Source organism: Ascidia mentula, chromosome 6, assembly GCF_947561715.1.
Source record: "Ascidia mentula chromosome 6, kaAscMent1.1, whole genome shotgun sequence".
NCBI classification, from domain to species: domain Eukaryota; kingdom Metazoa; phylum Chordata; class Ascidiacea; order Phlebobranchia; family Ascidiidae; genus Ascidia; species Ascidia mentula.
Genome location: NC_138571.1, coordinates 11,342,438 through 11,364,288, shown reverse-complemented (window position 1 = coordinate 11,364,288; position 21,851 = coordinate 11,342,438). Strand labels below are relative to the sequence as shown.

Sequence of the window (21,851 nt, the reverse complement as noted above, 5' to 3'; positions counted from 1 at the left end):
GGACCAGCTTGCATTGTAGTTGCGTTACGCAAACCTTGCTGATGCGAATGTTAACACGAAGTAAATTTAAAGCAAGTGACCTTCCATAACGCCCAAAAAACTTTCTTTTTCATGAAGTGTTGTGTTCTAGAGATGACTAAACTTCTTGTACATCGTGCACGCAAAATTAGCTTAGTAATACTAGGCCCTGCTGTGTGACTTGGCCAAATGGCAGTTCTGGCTAAAACGGATTTCCTGCCAACAGTATTCTGACTTTTCATTTGTCGACAAACCTCAGAAGACAAACGACGACTGACACAGCAACTGTGACGTAATGAATAAGACACAACAACACCAATGGGTCGTAACACTAAAAGGAATAAAGTAGGTCAATGCTTTGGCATCTACTATAGGCAACGGTAACATATTATTTGCTGGAAGAACACAGTTAATTATGCCTAAATTGTCAACAACAACAAAATGGTACATGTTTTCGAATAGCCACATCTGAGCCTCAGTCGGAACATTCTAAAGATCTAAACTCTCAACAAATCCAGGCAGTTTTTTCTGCGCCTTCATCGTGTGTTATTTTAACGCTATTGTGGTTGCAATATCGTCCCAGTAAGGCCTTTATGATGGTAATATATAACCATGACGTTTCTTGTGCGTAGTAGTTCACCAGCTATAGTTAATAGCTTAAGCTATAATAAATTGCAACAAAAAAACCCGTAGCGATGATCATCATATACCGGTATAGCTTTTGTTTTTATCATACCGAGCAGTTGCTATTTCATGAATCACAACTGTCTGTCGACTTGCAACACACCATTTTTGTATGGCGTCCTGCATTCAGACTACTAGCAGACAACCTTTCAAAATGGTATGAACGAAATCGTGAGTACCATTTTCCCGGGTTTGTTTTTGGAAGTAACCTCTTACGGCCTTTCAGCTCTTATGTGCAGTAATATAAACTTCTGACGTATTTTGTAATTTGAACCTCATTAGTCCTATTCCAAGCCTTGTCATCCTGTATTTCACCGCACAGGAAAGATACAGCAAAAAACTTGCGACGACAGCGCTGTTATCAAGTTTCCCAAGGTGACCCTGAAGGCAGACACACCCCTTCAGTATGCCCATATCTTGTTTCGATTGTGCAAAAGCTATTTCTGTTCGCATATATGTTTGCTAGGACCATGCCGAGTGTTTGTCCGCAGATGCGTGTGTTCACAGCGGTGCATCTTCTTTCAATTCAATTGCCTTGGATGTAAAGCGTAAAGCTTGTACTTACATGGCCACTACATTATCTACCTCAGGTTCTTGCTCCCTGTCTATGCTTTAACATTGACACCAACATTTACCTGGTTTGTGCGCACAACCTTGCAGATATATCAATTTTTATGACCGTTTCGTGCGATTTACCACCGATGACAATGCGACTGGTGTAAAACGTTGTAAATGCTGCCAGTTTTTATGCAGTGCATCGATCTGTAACCGTACAAAAACTGCTAAGAGTTTAGCCTCCTAAAACTTGTCCAATGTAAAGTATTGATCTCGTGCTAATTGTGGAGCGACGTCGCCTTTAATTGAACGTCGGAATTCAGAGAGGCGTAGACAGCTTTTAATCGATGATACTCGGGGTTTATTATCCAATTGTATTGTTTACGCGTGTATTGGGAATAATTAGAGGCGGATTAATGGGTTTCACATCGGAGCAATGCTGCCACATGTTCGAATTCTAGAGTTAAACTATAATGCAAATTGTAACGTAGAAGTTTCTCTTTAATGAAGCATCTTGTCGAACCTGCGACGTGGCCTGTTATAAAATAACCCTGTTTACAGATCTTCTGTAACCAATTGTGCTAAAACCGCTCGGTCAGGTCATAAATAAGTAACTGCTGCGAAATTCAACAACAGCAAAGTTATACGACCCGATCCGCAAACACACATAATTATTTAAGGGAGAGTTTGTTGTTTCGTTAAATATTAACGTCCAACTCTTAGTGAGAAAACAATGGTTGTGGCTGCAAATAACCGAGTTATTCTTGGTGCTGCAATCGCACCAGCAGCGACCAATAAAGGCGACCTGCCTTGTTGTCACCGTTCTTGTATGGGATCAAATATTTATGTAGTTGTCCTTTAGTTGTAAAAACCAAACCGCAATTGCTGTTCATTACCCGTTCGCAGACTTTGCATAAAATACAGCGATCAAGCAAATATTTAAACGTATTCGTTTTTGCGATAAAAGTGATCAAATGCCCTCTTTATGGTGTGTAGTACAACGAAATGATCTATGAATTTGCGGCAATTTGCCTCAGCCAGATTTACTGAGGAGGCAAAGTGATTGCTATCTTGTCCAAAAACATGTGCACATACTTGTGGCTTTTCATACATCAGTTTGCAGCAAACACAGACGTGTGCATGTTGATTTTAGATAGCAATATTTATTGGCGTCGTAAGCACATAGGCTATGCAGTCATTTATTGAAACATCATAAGTATGCACATCGATTTTCGAAGTACCGAAAAAAAAAGATTTTAAATGTATTTAGTGGACAAAAATAGCATACCAAAGCACAATTTTTTGAATTTTAGTCGAAAGAAATTTGCTTTACTGTCCCTAAATAATTGCTTCAGCCTCGCTCCGACGAACGGTGATATGAATAATTTATATAGGTGAAAACGTTGAGTGTCAACAGACTTAGAGCATATAAGAAAAATTCCATGGTCGATATCATTATCGAATGATATCTCTTTGGTTTTTGTTTCTGTTCTGTGTATCGTTTGAAAAAACAATGCGACATGTACGAACTGTAAAGTTACATTTACCTGATGCTCAATAACGCCATCTTAGAGACATTATTTTCTTTTACTGTTAATGTGTGGTGGACGTAGGGAATATGCCAGAATAACCGAAAATGGAGAGGAATGACACCAAGTTGTAGTAAAGAGCAAAGTATGGATTATACTGCATATGCTTCGAGCCACTTTATTTGCTCATATTCAAGATAATGTGAAAGGTTGTTTGGGTGGAGTTTTCTTATTTCTGTGACAAATCAACTTCCACTTATCACTTTAAAAATCTCGTCAAAAATGAGAGATTCTCCTATTAGTCTCGTGTTTCACAGAACATGTACTTTCAAAGACATGTTACCATTTAAAATCTGTGCTTCTTTTGAGTCTAAGTCTACACGATCAAAATTTGGGTTGTCAATAAAAGATATAAAAACTCCTTTCCTGAAGTCATGGCCACAAAACCAACAGGGCGATTTTTTTTTTAATAACAGTTATTCCAAACAACTTTAACCCGAAGAACTGTTGTTGATTTTAGTGTTGTTCGTACATATGTTAACGAGGCCTGCGTTGCAATTGACTTTGGTGATTTCTCGTTCTTTAAGGCGCCGTATCACGGTTTCGTTGCTGGTAGCAAGATCTTGTAAGACTTTGACGTTGCCTTCAAGGTCGCTGGAGTAGAAAATGACCGTACAATGCTTGCCGTCGACCTGAAATTTTAACGGTTGTAGATTCAAAAGTTGGATGATTTAGTAGCTCTGCTCTGATTGGTGGAAATAATTTCCCACCATTTTTTTGAAGATCAACAAACAAATAAGCAAAATTCTACAAATTATTAAACTAAACCTAATTACAGCCGCAATCAATATGGAGAAAATACATAAAAACTAAAAACGATTCATAACAACTTGGAAAATATATCTTACTCTGACATAAAGCTTTTTCCATTTCGCCACGCCTAGTTGTACGGGTTCGGGCCATTGCTGGTCCAACACTTGTCCGTCCCAGTTTAGTTCCCACTTTTTTGACGTCATACCACGCAGTCCTGTGACAAAAAAATGTGAAGCAATTGATTATAGTCATAGAAATGTACAATTAGTTGGTAGCCAATGTTTCTTTAACACTTTCTTTGGATATTTTACTTTTTTACCACACCGGGATTCGAACCAAGGTTATCCTGGCTACGAATCCCGATCAGGTTTTATTCTTGGTATATGGGTCGGGCGCCTTGACCGCTTTTGCCAATCGCCCGCCCTTTTGGTACACAGTTTTAAACCGTAAAACACAGGGAATCGGCTCTTTAGCGCTATAAACGTTTTTTTATAAACTGGTTGACATAGCAAAGATTTAAACAGCTACTAATTCCAAGGACAAAGGACAACACGCTCTGGTAACACAGGCAAAATCAATTAGCGCTACACATACCTTCCCACAGCTCGGATGCAAAGTGTGGCATGAGGGGTGCGGACATAATGACAAGCGCACACACTGCACGTTCGTATTGAGAACTCGACTCTACGAGCGACTGAGGACAATTCTGAAAATAAAATTTGAGAATTTAAGAAATGATGCAGTGAAACCAATTAAAAACCGTCGAGACATTTCACTCTCCGCGCTCAACTTCCATTGGTCTGTGTTGTTTTTGATAACGTAATGTCTCCTGATTATTTATTATATAACTGCGCTAGGACAGTAATATATTAAGCTTTGGCCCAGTTACTTAAATACTTTACACACAGGAAACCATTGAGTATATACAGAACAACATGTGCAAAGGCCAGAAATTTACGGCAAAACAAGAGACAATTTACAAGCTGTAAACATACCGATACATCTTTGGCCAAGGTCATCAGCAAGGTGATGACTGCGCTTAAAGTGCACGAGTTTTCAAACAGCTGCGTAACCTGAAAGTAAGGTTGCAAGTATATCGAATTAGTTCGCAAAAAGTTCCTCAAGACTATTATCTTAGTCTGTGTGTGTACAATAGTGTGTTTTAGACCTAAAGGCAAATTTAACAGCAGGTTATATAAAGTTTGTGCCAAAGGTTTATAGTTCAAACTTCGACAAATTATCAACATTTTTGCTTATTGAAAAGATAGTTTTTTCTTGGAATCAAGCAGTTCGACGTAAAACCACAACAGTTCGCAACGAAATGTGACACGGCCACTTACCTGTGTAATGGCTTCATTGGTTTGTTGCGCAAGTCTCCATTCTAGGTATTCGTCAACCTTTCCACTTTCTCTTGCTTCTTCACGTGACTGGATCAAGTTCGTCACGCATCGCCACATCCGCATTTGCCATCTCATTACTCCAGGGATGACGTCGGCTATTTCGGAAAGAAAAAAAGGAATTGTTGGGAGGTTTTTCAATCTGCTGAGTCAGTGAAATAAAGCAATCGCACGACAATTTTGATGCCCTTATATATCCGACTCGCTTAATATATTGTCGCACAACTTTTACTATTGACAAACTGCTATATGATTACAGAAATACCAAAAAATACATGTTTCTGCAATTGAACCGTTAATTGACACTCTTTTTTTGGTATATCCATGGCAGCTTGTAAGCATGCTCAGGAAGGTGTATGTATGGCACAAAATTGAGTGGGTGCTGGAAGCTTAACTAATCCAAAAATATTCTAATCTGGGTATGGAAGTTCTAAACACTGCATAAAAAAATGACTTTTCCTTCAAACAAAAAGCAAGGAAAATTACTTTTCACATCCCAGTCAATGGATTCAAAGGGAGCTGCGGCGTAAAGAACAAAAAGTCTTGTAATGGTAATTCCCCATTCGGCCACAAACTCCCCGGGATCCACTCCATTCAGCTTCGACTTGCTCATCTTCTCAAAACTTGTTTCCACCTCCTGGTTTGTAGAACGCTCAAAACAGCTCCCGTCGCCTAAAAGTCGAATACATGGTTGATTTTTATAAACGTTATTCAATGATAACAATAGCGTATCAGTAAGAAACCGGATTTACGCCCACTGGTGTAGAGTACGGGGGTGCAGGGGTGCCGCGCACCCCCGACCTTTTCTAAATTTAAAACGCAATCGCATCGTGTCCTTTCGGTTTTCGCGGGATTAAACCGCAGCAAAAATAAAGGCGCATTTCCTTCTGATAAAACTCTAAGTGCTTAACACGCGTTTCGTTTGCCTCGTATTCGCGAACAACAATTACGCAACAAACGAAATTACGTTGGTGATGAACGTGCTTACATAGACGACGCTTTAACTTTTATATTATGGCGTGCAAACGACCTTCTGACGTTAGTATTTTTTATTCGCCGCACCCCCGTTGATGTGCAAAACGATTTTTGTTTTCATATTGGTGTTTTGGACAATGTAGAAGCAAAAAAGCCAAAAATAATTAGTAACTTCAGACAGCGTGTGGCAAGTTAGCCGGAAAGACAACCTTTGGTCAAAACTATGTGCACTGTATGAAGGTCGATTTTGGACAATAATTAATGGGCATGGGAAACGAAGAGAGCCAGTATCTTTCTACCTTTTTCTTCGACTTCTTCGGCAGGTAGATATTTCCCACTTGATTTCACACGATACGTTTTGCCACGAATTAAACCTTGGACAAGCAGTTTTTTGAATGGTTCTCTGCAATGTATGTAAGCTTTAGTGCAAACGTTTGCCTTTGTTTTGCACTCATTCACTCATAACAAACTATAAACCTAAATGCATTTCGCTCATGAAGTTTGTTCTTAATGTCAAACTTAACTGTTTGATTAAAAGTTACCTGTTTATGTAAACAATATATAGTTATGTATAAATAAAATACATGACCATTATCAGTCGTAATTTTACCTAAAAATGTTGCACTTTACTTGTTATTCGGCCTTAAAGAGCCCCATAAGTGACAGATATTACATAGCTGTGCAAACCTATAGTTTATAAGCCCCAGGTCGGCACAGAAATGGGCGAAAAATCTGGCATAGTAAAGATGTAGGATAGCATGCTCTTTTCCACCGATATACAAATCAACTGGCATCAATTTGTTCCCCAATTCCTTTGAAAAGGGTCTGAAAGTTGGTAATCTTATGATATGATAAAACATAACATAGTTGGATTTAATGCTAAATTTCCATACAAATTTAACGTATTTTTTTGGAATCACTGTTACTTAAACTTGTTTTGTGAATATTCAAAAGATTTTAATTAAATCACACATACACAGAAATTAACAAGTTTGTAATAATATATTAAACCAAAACAAATAGAATATACTTCAATAGACAGAAACTCCTTTTACAAATTTAAATTTTTTCACAATTACTCACTCAGTGGAATTGTGGGGATCTGTGTAACGAAAGAAATACCAAGATGAGTCAACAAATGTGTCCATTGTGTCAGTTTCCCTCACAGCTTCACCCCCACATCTAATGAATGGTAAAAAAAGTTGTGTATTTGTTCATGAACTACTGTGAAGAAAAAAGTATAGTTTTTTTAGACCTCTGAATGTCTCAGAAACTTTTGCTAATGTTTCAATTCAGAATATATATTTTAAATAGTTACATACCAAACATGTTCAACATTTCAAACCAAATAAATAAAATACTAAAAATTAAATACTTAGGGCAAGTAGACTTTTTCCATTCATCCAGTGATTCTCCATAGGGTGGCATAATGACCGGTAAGTCCTTTTCAGGCAACGCAACATGGCCGTGTGTGGGGCAATACACAATTGGAATAGGGGTTCCCCATCGTCGTTGACGAGAAATCAGCCAGTCATTTAGTCCACTGCTGTTGAAAAATCCTTCTCCACATTTCAGTGACTTGATTTTTTCCAGAGCCTCCCGTCCACTTATTAAAGGCTGAAAATATATACGAGTATGTACTTTCTTAAGTTGGCAAATTATTGTTATCTTAAATATTTTCCAACAACTGGAAAACCCAGGTACGGAAATAAATATCTTGGTGATGGAAATACTTAATTATAACACACATCACACAAAAACCTACTTCATCCAATAAAATGGGACAGGCAAATCTTTTAGCAACTTCCATGTCAACTTCATTGACAGCTGGTACACCTTAACGAAAAACACAATAACATGTACAAGGGAAACAAAGGAAACACACTATTTCATTGGACATTGTAATAGTAATGTGGAATTTCTGTACCTACATAACAAACAACATAACATAATAGGGCATTTGCATTTGGATGCATAACTTCTATCAAATAATGTTAGGTATTATACACAGTTTTTACCAACTGATTTAAAAACCAGACAGACTTGCTTTCTAATACACACTCATCAGTGGCAATAATGCTGGTAGATAAATTCAAATGTACCAAGTATAGCTGTAGCTGTGGGGTGTTCCTCAATGTGATGATCACTGACAACCAATTTTAAACCTTGATTTGTAAATGGGTTGACTGCCTTGAGTCCAGTAATAGGTTTTTCTGCACTGTTAGCTTCTTTGATCATCTGCACAGCTTTGTCCCCTATTTCCTAATTCATTTGTACATATGAAAAGATTAGGTAATGAATTTCATAATAACAATTGGATATTGTTTTATATGTTTTTGTATATAGCCTTAGTAGCGCAAAAATATAAAGCATTCTAAATTCTCCATGAACCATGCAATATCATAATAATGAGTACTAAGGTTTTTTAAAATGTGTTTTGATTGAAACCAAGAATAGGAAGAAACTGTACAAACCGAGTTGCTTTCCTTTAGGAGGTCTGCAAACTGATCCAGATAGGTACTGTGTACATTAACATGACTTCCTTGCTCTAATCTTTCAGGATGTGTGCAATATACTGGAATCTTTGCTTGCAACAGGTGGCCCTCAAACTAAAATGTTTCCAAAAACAGATTATTATGCTGTTAAACACAAAACTGTAAAACTAACACACTCAGTAAGTGATGATTTGGGCCTACCTTTAAAGCAAAATAACAGAGAGTACCACTGATGTTGCCAATCCAGTTGCGTTGCATGGCCTTGACACCAAAATCTTCCTCTAGTTCATGCAAAGAATGAAGCAAAGACTACAAAAAAATATATATTTTAAATAGTACAACAATATTTCCAAATGCACTTTCTTTTAATTTAAAATTAACCATATTTAAAGCCAGTTTGTATACTGATGTTGCCTTGGACTCTTAAATGTTTAATTGTTTTAAGTGTATTGAATTAACAGTGTGTGGAAAGCTTTTTGTAAATCTTCTAAAAAATATATGTTATCATAAAAACCTCAGAATATTTTGTTATTTTCAAAAACCATTGTTCAAGAATCCTTTTTTCCACGAGTGCCCCTGAACGCCAAGATCTCCCATCCTCATCAACCTCAAAATTGTCAAATTAGTTTGTTAGACATTTCCTACACGTTCATACCAACAAAGCTAAGAGATAACATAAAATGTTAACCAACACATTTTAATAGTGTACATAGTAGTTTAAACAAAAAAGTTGGCTTGCATGTGCAAGTTTAGCACAACTAAGTACCATACATTAGCAATATAACAAGAATTATTACATATGCATACCTGTTCATTTGCTAGGACAGTTTTATCTATAGGATCCCAGTTCACAGGGGCCTGTTATGAAATATATAACATATATTTAAGTTCTTGATAAAATATCACATATGTATGGAGACCAACCTTTGCTCGGTAAGCAAGACCAGCCTCAAAAAGTTTTACAAACAAATATTGTGTCCACTTGTAATACTCAGGATGACATGTACAAATTTCCTGTATTAAAAAAAATATTTATCTAGGATTAAAAAATGCAGAAAAGGTTATCATAATCAGAAATTAAAAAGAAACATTCTTTTGGTAACTTTGCAGTTGTTAGAAATAGTAAATCAGAATTAAAATTTTTAAAGAAATCAGAAAAACCAAAAATTACTAACTTTTTCCCAGTCAAAGAAAATGTCCAAGTCTGTCAATTGCTGCTTCATTGAGGCAATGTTTCTGAAAAGATACATGGTTACATACTTATTATTGTTGTACTAGTAATCTAGTAACTCACTCTTTAGTCCATTTATCTGGGTCTAGACCTCTGGTCATAGCTGCATTTTCTGCAGGCAATCCAAATGCATCCCAGCCTATGGGATGAAGTACCTAAAATAGAAAAGGGAATATTCTTTCAAACATTCATAGAGTTCTATGATCAGATAATGAATTGTTTTAGGTCGAAAAAGTGGTCATCGGTCTGCAGCTTACACAATTCATATTATTGGCACCACTTTGCTTATCATAGGAATATAACTGTTGTGCAGACTAAGAATATGTGTATTTGCATCCACCTCTTTTCCTGTCATTCGGTGATAATGTGCCATTGCATCACTTATCGTGTACACTCGAACATGGCCCATGTGGAGGTTTCCAGAAGGATAAGGAAACATTGACAAACAGTAGAACTTGGGTTTGGAGGACTGCAGAGAAAGTTAGATGATTACAAGTTGTTTACATCACTAATGGCTTACTTACAGTTTTGTTTTTGCATTCTTTTGCTTGTCTCCACCTATCTGAAAGCCTTTTGCTCCAGTGTCTTTCAATATCAAGCCTTGTTTTCTTTTTGTACTTTTTTGGCTGAGAAATAGGGAAGAAATTAAATAATCTAGACTGGAACAACTCACTCAAGATGGCGTTTAATCTGTCTTACCCATAGCTTCGATTCACTGTAAATAGCTCTTCCACAGCAGACACATGGGAGAAAGCAATTACGAAAAATGACGTTGCTTTTGTAAGCAACTGACAGCATGCCTTTTAATGCATGAAACCGATACGAGAGAGTCTTCAGTCGAAACCCAGGTGCAACTGATAAATTTTTGTTAGGTGTTTTCGTGTTTGTGAACTTGTAATTTTATCACACGTGATAATTTCATTCCAAAGTCATTAAACTTACTAAAATCCCCATCAGGGAAATACCCAATATCAAACTTTCCAACAACGACAATTTGTTTTAAAAAATGTTACGTCCACATCGTTGAAGGACCAGATTTGTTTTTTGATGGATGGACTGCATTTTAAGAAAGGTAATGTTTCATTTTTTTTAAAGAAAGGTGTTATTGCGATTGCGAATGTTGCGTACATTCAGCACTTTTATGAAAGTCTCCATATAATTTTTATGATCCCTGGACAAAGCAATAACGAAATAATTTTTAATAAATTTGTGTTCTACCCTATTAGGCCTCGTACATCGCCATTGGACCTCACAAGTGGTTTAAGAAGAAGAAACAAGAACGTCTAACCAGAACCAAAGTTTTGGCTACTGCAGCGCATACTGTTTATCGTTGTTTGCAAAAATTGGCTCGGTTTTTACAATCTTTGGTAAAATAATTATGACATTTACTGGTTTTTAATCAAAAGCAATAGAATCACTTCGAAGTAGTCGCGGAGCAATGAGTATGTAGTTTACAAAACTGCAAGATATTTTACGCCTCAGTAAACCTCTTCACGGGCAGATATACGAGTTATTCGTTTCACTAATAGACAAAGAACCAAAATACAATAACAAAAGAACCAAAGGCGGATCCAGAAATTTTTTATAGGGTGCCGATTACTATCTAAAACTCATTGTGACGCAATATAGACGCTAGACGAAAAGATAACCGTGCTTGCGCCAGACAACGAACGCCAGTGATGAACGAAAATCAACCTTAAAACAATTTTCCTACTACTACTGCATCTTTTACAGAATTTTTACGCATTCTGGGAGCCGATTGCCCCATTTGTCCCCTTCCGGGTTCGCCCCTTTGACTGGGACAAAGTGTTCGCCATAACAGAAGTTTGTATATTTTTACACGTCAACTCTTCACTAACACGCTTATTTGTGCCTATATCATCCTAGCGCTAGACCTTTTTGTTGGTGCGAAGGAATTATTTTACACTTCGTGAAGGACGTTAGTCATGGTTTTCAACAAACACATTTGTATTCATGAGAATGCGTTGGCAAAAATAATCAGACTTCTCTGTCATGCTTGATTGATTCGATCTTTTTTCAACCATTTTTGTGACGTCACTCTTTGGTCGTGGTTTCGTTGGAAGTTAGAACGCGAGTTCCGGGCAAACGGTTTGTGTAGTTCTAATACGTTGTGCGCCGTAAAATGTATACAGAACTTTGTTGAAGAAGGTGTCATAACGTAAAAACTCTGAAGGGGAGGCCAATAAAGCATCAAAAATGTTCAGATATCGTCCGAGAAAGTTTCAGCATTGCAAGGTAAGAAGTCTTATAATGTGGTTATTAAACTCAAGTGAGTGGATTTTTTATCAAATCATATTTGTCTTATGCTTTACAGATAATTCTTGCAACTTCCTTATTCTGGTTCATGATTGACGTGTTCTTTTTACTAAACTTTACCGACTGTAAATCAGACTGTGACAAAGACAACAAAGGTGGCGGATTTTTGTCTAAACGTGTTTTACCTGCTATAGAAAATGGTAAGGAATTTTATTGCTTTTGACTAATTATGTAATAGTTTGTGTTGCTAAAACATGCCCTCATTTTCACATGAAACATCAAACAAAATGATATAAAGTTGCCTTATAACAAGCTCTCTCTGTATCTTATCATTTTATGTTTGTTGGCAAATGTGTCAAGATTTTCATTTTAATTTCATCGCTTTTAAGTAACAATTGTTAAATTTTTTACAGCCCTACCAAAGTTTAGCTTTAATCCTGATGGACCTGGTGAAATGGGGAAGGCCGTTGTCATACCTAAAGAAAAAGAACAGGAAAAGAAGGAAAAGTTCAAAATCAATCAGTTTAACTTAATGGCTTCTGAAATGATTGCATTGAATCGTAGCTTGCCTGATGTAAGAATGGAAGGGTAAGCAAGATTTAATCTTCGTTAAACTAACATTAAAATGCAATATATAATACACTAATCTCCATTGAAAACAAACATAATTGTTTAGGTGTTAATATGAGGTTTGTTTTCAAAAATCTGTTCCTTGTGTAGGTGCAAAACTAAGAAATATCCTGAAGTTCTGCCCAAAACTTCTGTTGTAATTGTGTTTCACAATGAGGCATGGTCAACTTTGCTGAGAACGGTCCACAGTATAATTATTAGATCACCAAGACATATGCTGGAGGAGATTATACTGGTAGATGATGCCAGTGAAAGAGGTAAAGATCTATCACAAATATATTTACACATATACAAAAAAAGTAAAATCTACCACTTCTTTCTGACAATTGTAAAAGCTTGCTTTTTTTCACAGTTGTTCAAAACTCAACAAGTATATCAAAATAATTGTTTTTAGATTTTCTTGGTGAGAAACTGGAAAATTATGTTGCCAAGCTCCCTGTGCCAGTACATGTTATAAGAATGGGGAAACGATCTGGACTGATTCGAGCTCGTTTGAAGGGGGCTGCAGCATCAGTGGGCCAAGTCATTACTTTTCTAGATGCCCATTGTGAATGCACACAAGGCTGGCTGGAGCCATTGCTTTCTGAAATTGCAAAAGACAGGTGTGTACCTAATGAGCTTCAGATGTAGGCAAAGTGCCAGTTGCTGAAATCAATGTACTCTTTAAAGTATGTAAGTTTTCAGTGCATATAGGTTTTGCATAAATTATGCAGTGCATTTTTGCGGCATGGGCTGACTTCATTACACCCAAGTAGTTTGTGTTAAAAGGTTCTGGAACCAACATTTCTGTAGGGTAATCTCTTAAAATAATTACTTTATTTTTCTTAAATTGTGAAAAGTAATACACTTAAACCTTCACTTTTTCTGGCACACCATGGTTGCCTTTTGAAGTTTAATAAAAGAAAGTATTACAAATAACTTCAGCAACAAAAATAAAAGCTATGTGTGATAAGCTATCTATGGCTCTGCTTCTTTATTTGTCCAATACGTTTATCCTTTAATCCATTCCATATAAAACCTTTGCACCTTGTCTTATTTGGTTAGGAATTGTCTAACCACTAATCTGCCAAAGCCAGATGCCTGCAGACGTGAATATGTTGTTTGATCTTTATTGGAAAAAAAAACACTTCTAGGAAATAAATTACAGTTGTCGTGCCTATATATATATATATCAAGGCATAAAATGACTGTTTTAGAATTTAATCTTTACTACACAGACAGAACAATTTACTATGTTCTATGTTCATAGAACTACACATTACAAACCAACTAGAAATAGTGGAAGCAATTAAATGTGTTTGAGTCCCCACTGAGTTAATTTTAATGCAATGCATTCATTTTGATCACAATATTGCTAAAACTACCCTGAAACTGACCCAAGGTTGTTAAACTTTTTTGCAGCTCAACTGTTGTGTGTCCAATCATTGATGTAATTAGTGACGAGACTTTCGAATTCATGGTGGGATCTGACATGACATACGGAGGATTCAACTGGAAACTCAACTTCCGATGGTATCCGGTTCCACAAAGGGAAATGGACAGAAGGAAAGGGGATCGAACTTTACCTGTCAGGTATATAAATGAAGTGTGATAAATTAATGTTCTTTTATGCAGTAATACTTGAAATTAAGCAAGTAAATATAAAAATAGTGTAAAATTTCCCATATATAGTTGATTAACTAACTTAAAAGGTGTTAATTTTTCATAATTTTTTGGAAGCATTGTGTTGTATGCATACTGGTTATTTGTTGAATTGACTCTTGGGTCAGCATTATTATTATACAGGACAGGATTTCAACGTCCCGTTAGTTCATACACTGCTTAATACAAAAACAATACTATGTTATCATAATCCGCACAAGCTTACGTATCTAAACACGTCGATAAATACATGTCACCATATTGTGACGCCAATTACTATCCCTTATACCTTCTCTGCTACCTACTTCCCAGCATGATTCATTAGGGCCTGGTATGTAACTTCCTGTGTTGATATAAGTGTTTGAGTTTGCCTATCGTGCGAGGAAACTCTGCTGTTGAAAGTTTTTCACTGTGTGATATCCTTGGGAAAAACCGCCAGGCCTGTTGTTTATTCCCACTTTCGCCCTGTGTGAAAATTGTGCCCTGCAGGCATACAGCTGTATATGTGGCAGCTGTTAGTTTATGTTGCGCTGATAACCTTATACAGACATGTACAAAAATATAAAAGGTCATGTTTTACCTGTTTCTCCCACACTGTGCATATATAGTCATGAAATGTTTTTATTTCTTGTTATTTTTTCATTAAACAAGGTAAAACATTGTTTTGTATTAGAATTCAGTAATTAAAAATAAAAATTGCACAGTTTTTGGCCTGCAAATGTATGTGTACTATTTTATGGTTTTCATGGCACATTCTCCCCACCCTGTCAGTTTGAATTTTTGTTAAGCTGTTTAAACACATTTGAGTAACTTGTCATAAATTGTGGTGTAGATCCCCTACAATGGCTGGTGGCCTGTTTGCAATTGATCGAGACTACTTCGAAAAAATTGGAACCTATGATGCCGGCATGGACATTTGGGGAGGTGAAAATCTGGAGATGTCATTTAGGGTAAGGGTGTTATATGACAATGCTTAGTTCACCATTTCCACCATTAATTTCATTGAAAATCATTGCATGTTTAAAAAAAAATGGCCTTTCTATTATTTGATTTATTGTTTACAGTAATGGTGGCTGGATTCTGTTTTGTAAACACAAAACACTGTTGCTTTGCAGATATGGCAATGTGGTGGCACCTTGCTCATAGTAACCTGTTCCCATGTGGGCCATGTATTCCGCAAAGCTACCCCATACACGTTCCCTGGGGGCACCGGGCAGATTATCAACAAGAATAATAGAAGACTGGCAGAAGTGTGGATGGATTCTTTCAAGAATTTCTTTTACATCATTACACCTGGTATGAGCATTAAAAAATTGGAAAAAAATGTTTTGCAATGCTGAAACCGTCAGCTTTTTATGGAACTAAGCAGGCATTGCTACCTATTTTCGTTTCCTAGCTCTATATATTTGTAAAATTTTACTTGAACATACCTTACGTCGTACGCACACAGCATTTACCTATATACCAAGTCTATGAGTAATTCGTGGTTTTTGACAACTGTCAAAATAGGTCAACACTTTAACATAAAATCCAGTTTGTGTTGTCTATTTAGCTCATAGAAACGAATTTGACAAGGTAGTGAACGTTAAACGGTCTAGAATGCACCACTGCAACATAATGTCACTATAATTTGTCCTTCGTATCGTTTGTGATGTCACGTCTATGCCCGAAACCATTTTTAAGTTTCAGTTCTTAGTTGAGTATGCAGGCATTAGGAAAGCGTATTTGCACAGCATGATCGGTCTATTGAACCCCTTCCCATATCCAATTTGCCATGTTGTTTGCTTAACGTCATCTGGGCCAAGTTTACCATGACTTTGATGGTGACCTTTTTTGTTAGTTTCACGAATTTATCCATAAAGTTTATCGGTAATTTTTGGGGGCGCTAACGTTTTTTAGTTGCTCTGGCAATGGACACACATGATGTAACTTTTAAAATACTGTTAAAACCGAAGGAAAAATAAATAATTCAGGTCAGATGACCTTGTTGACACAGCATGTAATGCCAAGAAACAGGTGTCTTACTTAAAGAAATGACACTTCCTAACCACAGGGGACTGTTTAGTCCACTTAAGGTATTGATATACAGCAGATTGTAGAATACAAAAGCTTTTCAACATAGTTGTTTAAATGAGTTAGTGGTTTGGGAATCAATACTGGTCATCTGGGAAATCCAAATGAAATTCTGCAACATATTTCCGTGACCTTAAATGTTGGACCCGTATGTTTTCAACCCAAATCGCTTTGAAAGGTCACTTTAAAATGGCAAAAAAGGTGTGTAGCTAAATAAGGACTACGTTGTAGGTGTGTTAAAACAGGAATACGGTGATGTTTCCGAACGCATTCAACTTCGCGAGAATCTTCAATGCAAACCGTTCAAATGGTACCTGGACAATATCTACCCGGATTCGCAAATTCCTGGCAGTTACGAATCTCTTGGCGAGGTAAGATCCTGTTATTGGAATTCACTGCCAGTGCTTGCGATTCCTTTGTGACGTCATAATAAAAACAACGCATGCGTGCTGACGTGGTTGAGCGGCAAACGAAAGCGCCACGTGGGCTTTCGCTACGATAAACGTTATTTATTGTGTGCTTCCAGTTAGCGTTGCCGTATTAGACTAGTTTTAATTTATTGGTCGCCATGATAAGCGTTGTTTGTTGTGTGTTTTTAATTGGTTAGCTAGTTGCATTTTTGAATTTTTCAATCTTGTTAATTTATGGGTTGAGGGTTTGTTGTACAACAACTGACAGGGACAAAATGACGTTGATGAAAAAGTTTTTTGTGACAATAAAACCTAATTGTAACTCCATTGTCTTTCACCCAAGAAATAATGGATTTTTGTATATCTCCAAATAACTAAAACCAAATAATATTGAATGTGTAAGGTTTGAACCTCACCAGCAAACCGAGGTTCAAACCTTACAAATGCCTATTTTAAATGTAACGTACGTCGCCGAAAATATGCGGCAACGCCTCTGTAAAGGTTCGTGTCTTACCACAGACAGGTTGTATACTAATTTTTCTTTGGTCGTCTGTTGTGAGGTTTGACAACTGAAAATTGGGTATTAAACTTTCCCTGTCAAAAACCCTTAGTTTTTGCAAGAGTTTGACCAAAAACTAACCTTGTTCCATCATCGTACAGGTACGAAATCAAGAAGGGGGTCTTTGTCTGGACACAATGGGACGGAAAGAGAACGAAAAAGTTGGAATTTTCAACTGTCACGGCATGGGAGGCAACCAGGTACGATAATTAATGTTATTTTTGTAATATCATAATAACGATGATGTCCCCAGCAAAATACGTATAGACAACTATATTTTTCCAAGGTATACATGTCCGATTGCACAATTACAAAGTTATTTTTGCAAACTTGTTGCGGCGATTGCTAGCTGTTTTTTTTTGTGTCATTTGTCACAAAAAATAAAAGCCATTTCGAACACAATGTCCCAAAGGAAATTGGCTGGTAGATGATTCAAGTTGCTTACATTTTTGCGAAAGAAAGTATTATACCGTAAATGACCAAAATAAATTGAAAATGTCCTAATTTTTTGCTGGCACAAATTTTTTAGTGAAAAAAAAAACATGATTGCTAGACATGTGGTTGTAGTTAGTTGGGGTCAGCTCTTCTGTTGACCTTTCTTTTTTGTATCCTCGTGGTTAGGTTAGGTCTCTTCAGGGTGGCGACACACACAAAACATAAAGAAAAATCGCTTTGGTTGCAGCTTTGTCAGTCATTGCGCGTTCAAGACTCACGCATATGTGAATCGTGCCACGAATGTTCAGCATTAGGCTCAGTGGAGATTGGAAATAGCTGACATGTTTAGGTAAAAAAAAAACGCCACGCGAGCTTTCGCTATGATGAATGTTGTACAGCGAAGTCGTTGCTCATTACTCTTGGGTGTTTAGTTAGCGTTCCCCCTTAATTGCCCTATTGATTTAGTCTGCTGGAATCGTGTTTTAAATTAATGGTTGCAGGTGCGTTGTTAAAACCAGAAATCCGTTGGCATTAGACGGGTGGTGATACATTCTTTTTGGTAGCAACCGATGTGTATTTCGCCTCGTTATGTCCTAATTTACGGAACCAAGTTTCAGAAACTTGGTTCATTTTTGCACCGCTTTCAGCTTCGCCCAACCGTCATTTCTGTATTGTTTTTCAGTAAAATTCGCTCACATAACCTCACTACGTGTTTTTGAATACATTGACCCACTTTGAAAATCAATGCGCACAAATAGGGCATAGGTTGAGTTTAATCAATCTTTTTCGTAATTTATTGGTTCGGATTTGACGCGCACGTGACCTACAATCGATCTGTGATTGGTTGGGCCTTATTTTCGCCTATATGTCATTACATCAGGCAATACAAACAAAGTAAAACTGACAACGCAGAAGTAATGCCATGCTTTCGCATACCAAGGCAGGATCGCCCCACTGGGAGGCAATGCCTTGGCTGCCATGCCCGTGAACCTTAAGTAAAACTGACGTATTTTATTGTAACGAAACGATATGTCAATGATAAAGACTTGGTATAAATGAAAGACAATCCATGCAATCACTGTATATCGCAGAACAACATTAATAGGCTTGTTAAGGTAAGTATTTGTAATTTCCATAAAGAGACAAGAAATATGGTCTATAAAACTTTCAAGTAGGGTTTCTCACGTGATAGATTTACGCGCCGAAGGCGTTTTCCGGTATTGGTCCAAGTATCGGTTTCTCTTAAACCACCTTCGTTAAGGATATCTAGCAGTTACATGAACCGGTGTAGTGACAGTAACGGATTGAGATTTTATCCTATAGTATATAACGTGTGAAGAAATGGCTTCACTGCGCACGTAAATATTATTGCACTGTTCCAAAACTAGGACTCTATTCAAATCTTACAGGACGTATCGTTTAGTGCATTAGCATGTACAACAACTTTTTTTACATATTAGCTCTACCAGGTGACATGTTCTGTATGCCTAAAGATATGGTTGTTGCCACTTCAAAGAGCTTTTTCAACATAATGTTTTTATTTTAACCAATGCTAGTTATTTTGTTGTAAAAATACTAAAAATTTCTGAGTTGTATGTGAACCATTTGCTTGGTCCAAATGTTAGAGTTTATGACGCATTGCATGGGGTGACTTTTGTATGGTAGCCGTTATTCAAAATGTGTTTATGCAATTTTACAGGTGTGGGCTTACACCGGCAACCTGGAACTTCGGTGTGATGACATTTGTTTGGACGTTGCGAAATATGGCGGGCCGGTTATGATGGTAAAATGTCACCACATGAAAGGAAATCAACTGTGGGAGTACGACAAGAAAGTAAGTCGTGTTTCTACATCGCTCCATTGTAAAATCAGGACTAACTCAGTGATTTCCCTGATGAATATGTTATAATGCTGAAAAAAACAACGCAGCAATCGCAGACAAAAGATGTCTTTGAAGTTTTGTTTAAAAACTATTGTGTTTTGTCTGGTGCATGCAAAGGTAACTAGTCGTCCAGCGAACAAAATCGCTATTATTGCGTCACAATGAGTTTCGGATACTAACCGCTAACCCTAGAGAAAACTTCTGGATCGGCCTTTGGACTATGCGGCAGTTTTTGCCTATGCGGCAGTTTTTTGCCGTGGTAGTATAAACATAAGTAACCACATTTTTCACATTTTAACAGTTTTGTCAAAGTCAAATGACCTTTTTTATGTTTAGTATTTGGTGATTTAGTAAGGAGCGACATGCACACAACATATATTTTGCATTTAAATACACATTGTTTGCACCTAATTAAACCAAATAACTTCCTTCGCAGACCAAACTGTTGAAACACACCAACACGAAACAATGCTTGGACAAGCCTAAAGACAGCGCGTCGCAAATTCCCGCGCTTAGCCCGTGTGATTCGAATCAGCCTTCACAGCGATGGCTTCTGAGAGACGTGGACTTGCCCTCTGCTAGGTAGTAGAAACACATCAACTGCAACAACTATCGCGCGCTGACAAACACCCAAACTGTGCGACTGCGAACCTTTTTGAGGCAGATTGTGTTGGGCAGCTTGATTTAATTGAAATCGCGCCTTGCTTTCGAAAAGATCCTTGGCAGTTAAGAGTGTTTTTTTTGCGTTTATTTTCTCAGAGTTAACCACCTATGAGTGTATTTTGGGAGTATTTGTAAGCACTGTCATGCCATAGAAAAATGTCATAGTAGGTAAATGTACATTGTACAGTCAGATCTTGTTGTTCGGAACTACTTTGATTCTTTAAATATTGTCGATTTAGCAGGTGTTCCTGCGTTAATCATATCAAAAATAATTGGGTCAATATATCAGAAGTTTTAATGCCGGACACTGCGAGCACGGGTATTTGTTGTTCGGAATAACAAGACCTGACTATATATGCGTGTATGTTTAAAAATCTTGTGGATTTTATTTTTATCCATCCTTAATTGAACTTTTTACATAGATTTCTTGTACCTTTAGTTCCACGTCATTGTAAAATGCAGTAATGCATGCAGAAAAAGCCTCTAATAAGTGTTTTTAACGGTGGACTCTTAGTTAATGTAGCTTTTGTAAATTTTCCCTAATTTAAGATTGTTTCTTGATCATTCATGGCTTTTGTATATTTGCAAAGGTATCACAAAATTTACGCATGAACTACATAACACAATGCGCACCTTAGTTTTGCTGGGAAAAAGCTGTAGGCATAAGTTGTTTGCGGTACAGGTCTTTCAAACAAGTGTTCTTTACAGCCATCCTCGATTTATAATTATAAGTTTTGTCTGGTAAGCAGAATTGCATTTCTCAAAAGTTGGGGATTGTTACAAAGTGTTGGTAGCACTGAGGTGCTACAACCACATAAGTTATATCGCTAAATGTAACACTTCTGTGCAAATCCAGCCATGTCTGCTATTTTTTGCCTTTGGTCTAATGACAAATTATTCACTATGACAGAAAATTATGACATGCGCCATGATCCAACCTAATTTAATTTTTCATGAAATCAATCCCTCACATGCATGCGTACAGCAAGCAAATGAAACTATTTTCATGCAGTGTGTCTTACTTGAAATTCGTTGTAACTGGTTATATCGCAAATGCTTGGCCCACTTTTTATAAACCTCAAGAGAAACAGGATTATCTTGGAGTAGATATTGACATTCAAACCTATCAACACACAATTATCCCAAAGGGATGAATCAGATGTTGCTTTTACTCCTAAAAAATGCCAAAAAATACATGCACCTAATATACCAAACTTTGTGGGGTTTTTGCAATCTTAAAAATTTGCTACTTGGGCGACAGGAAAATACATCACTGCAGGTAAGAAGTCCAGCCTTCATTAATTTATGTGATCTGTCGCAGAAGCATTGGTATTAATATATTTAGTAGTAAACATCTGCAAGTCTATGCACTGATCTGTATTTCTGTGCTGCGGACAAACTTCTATGAACCTGTTAACTAACCTGCACTATCGTTTTGTTTTATGTTAACATATACATATATATGCCGCACTGTTTTTAGTACTGTGCCCTATACAGCGCTGATACCTTGATCTGAAGTTGTTTTCTTCCAATAAACTTTGAAAGAAACAAGTTGTGATATATATAAGCTGGAATGTCTAGGCA

At 37.0% G+C, this 21,851-nt stretch overlaps 2 protein-coding genes across 2 annotated transcripts; one reads left to right on the top strand and one right to left on the bottom strand.

Moving 5' to 3' along the window:
• Positions 1-2,781: 2,781 nt before the first annotated feature.
• On the bottom strand, positions 2,782-11,122 carry LOC145905507 (leucine--tRNA ligase, mitochondrial-like). Its single transcript, XM_082992724.1, has 22 exons — positions 10,397-11,122; positions 10,222-10,323; positions 10,038-10,166; positions 9,761-9,852; positions 9,642-9,702; positions 9,391-9,480; positions 9,274-9,324; positions 8,981-9,073; positions 8,668-8,775; positions 8,446-8,580; positions 8,074-8,233; positions 7,737-7,807; positions 7,347-7,588; positions 7,055-7,153; positions 6,659-6,796; positions 6,271-6,374; positions 5,483-5,668; positions 4,940-5,094; positions 4,595-4,672; positions 4,194-4,305; positions 3,695-3,813; positions 2,782-3,478 (listed from the first exon to the last, which is right to left on the bottom strand). Exons 1-22 carry the CDS (start codon positions 10,493-10,495, stop codon positions 3,278-3,280), a joined length of 2,625 nt encoding a protein of 874 aa, XP_082848850.1. The 5' UTR covers positions 10,496-11,122; the 3' UTR covers positions 2,782-3,277.
• Positions 11,123-11,753: 631 nt separating this feature from the next.
• Positions 11,754-21,806, top strand: LOC145906539 (polypeptide N-acetylgalactosaminyltransferase 1-like). The gene is made up of 12 exons (XM_082993971.1): positions 11,754-11,953; positions 12,033-12,174; positions 12,388-12,562; positions 12,695-12,861; positions 12,999-13,206; positions 14,006-14,176; positions 15,078-15,195; positions 15,361-15,541; positions 16,550-16,689; positions 17,389-17,487; positions 19,422-19,556; positions 20,041-21,806. The coding sequence occupies exons 1-12, from the start codon at positions 11,915-11,917 to the stop codon at positions 20,188-20,190; spliced, it is 1,725 nt and encodes a 574-aa protein (XP_082850097.1). The 5' UTR covers positions 11,754-11,914; the 3' UTR covers positions 20,191-21,806.
• Positions 21,807-21,851: the final 45 nt, after the last annotated feature.

Excerpts from the sequence above, each read along its gene's own strand:
- LOC145906539 (XM_082993971.1), top strand. The coding sequence starts at position 11,915 with ATGTTCAGATATCGTCCGAGAAAGTTTCAGCATTGCAAG. Across the intron at positions 12,862-12,998 it reads AGATGATGCCAGTGAAAGAG|ATTTTCTTGGTGAGAAACTG; the intron begins GTAAAGATCTAT and ends AATTGTTTTTAG. Across the intron at positions 16,690-17,388 it reads GTTACGAATCTCTTGGCGAG|GTACGAAATCAAGAAGGGGG; the intron begins GTAAGATCCTGT and ends ATCATCGTACAG.
- LOC145905507 (XM_082992724.1), bottom strand. The coding sequence starts at position 10,495 with ATGCTGTCAGTTGCTTACAAAAGCAACGTCATTTTTCGTAATTGCTTT. Across the intron at positions 9,853-10,037 it reads ACCGAATGACAGGAAAAGAG|GTACTTCATCCCATAGGCTG; the intron begins GTGGATGCAAAT and ends TTTCTATTTTAG. Across the intron at positions 6,375-6,658 it reads CTGGGGCTTATAAACTATAG|AGAACCATTCAAAAAACTGC; the intron begins GTTTGCACAGCT and ends CATACATTGCAG.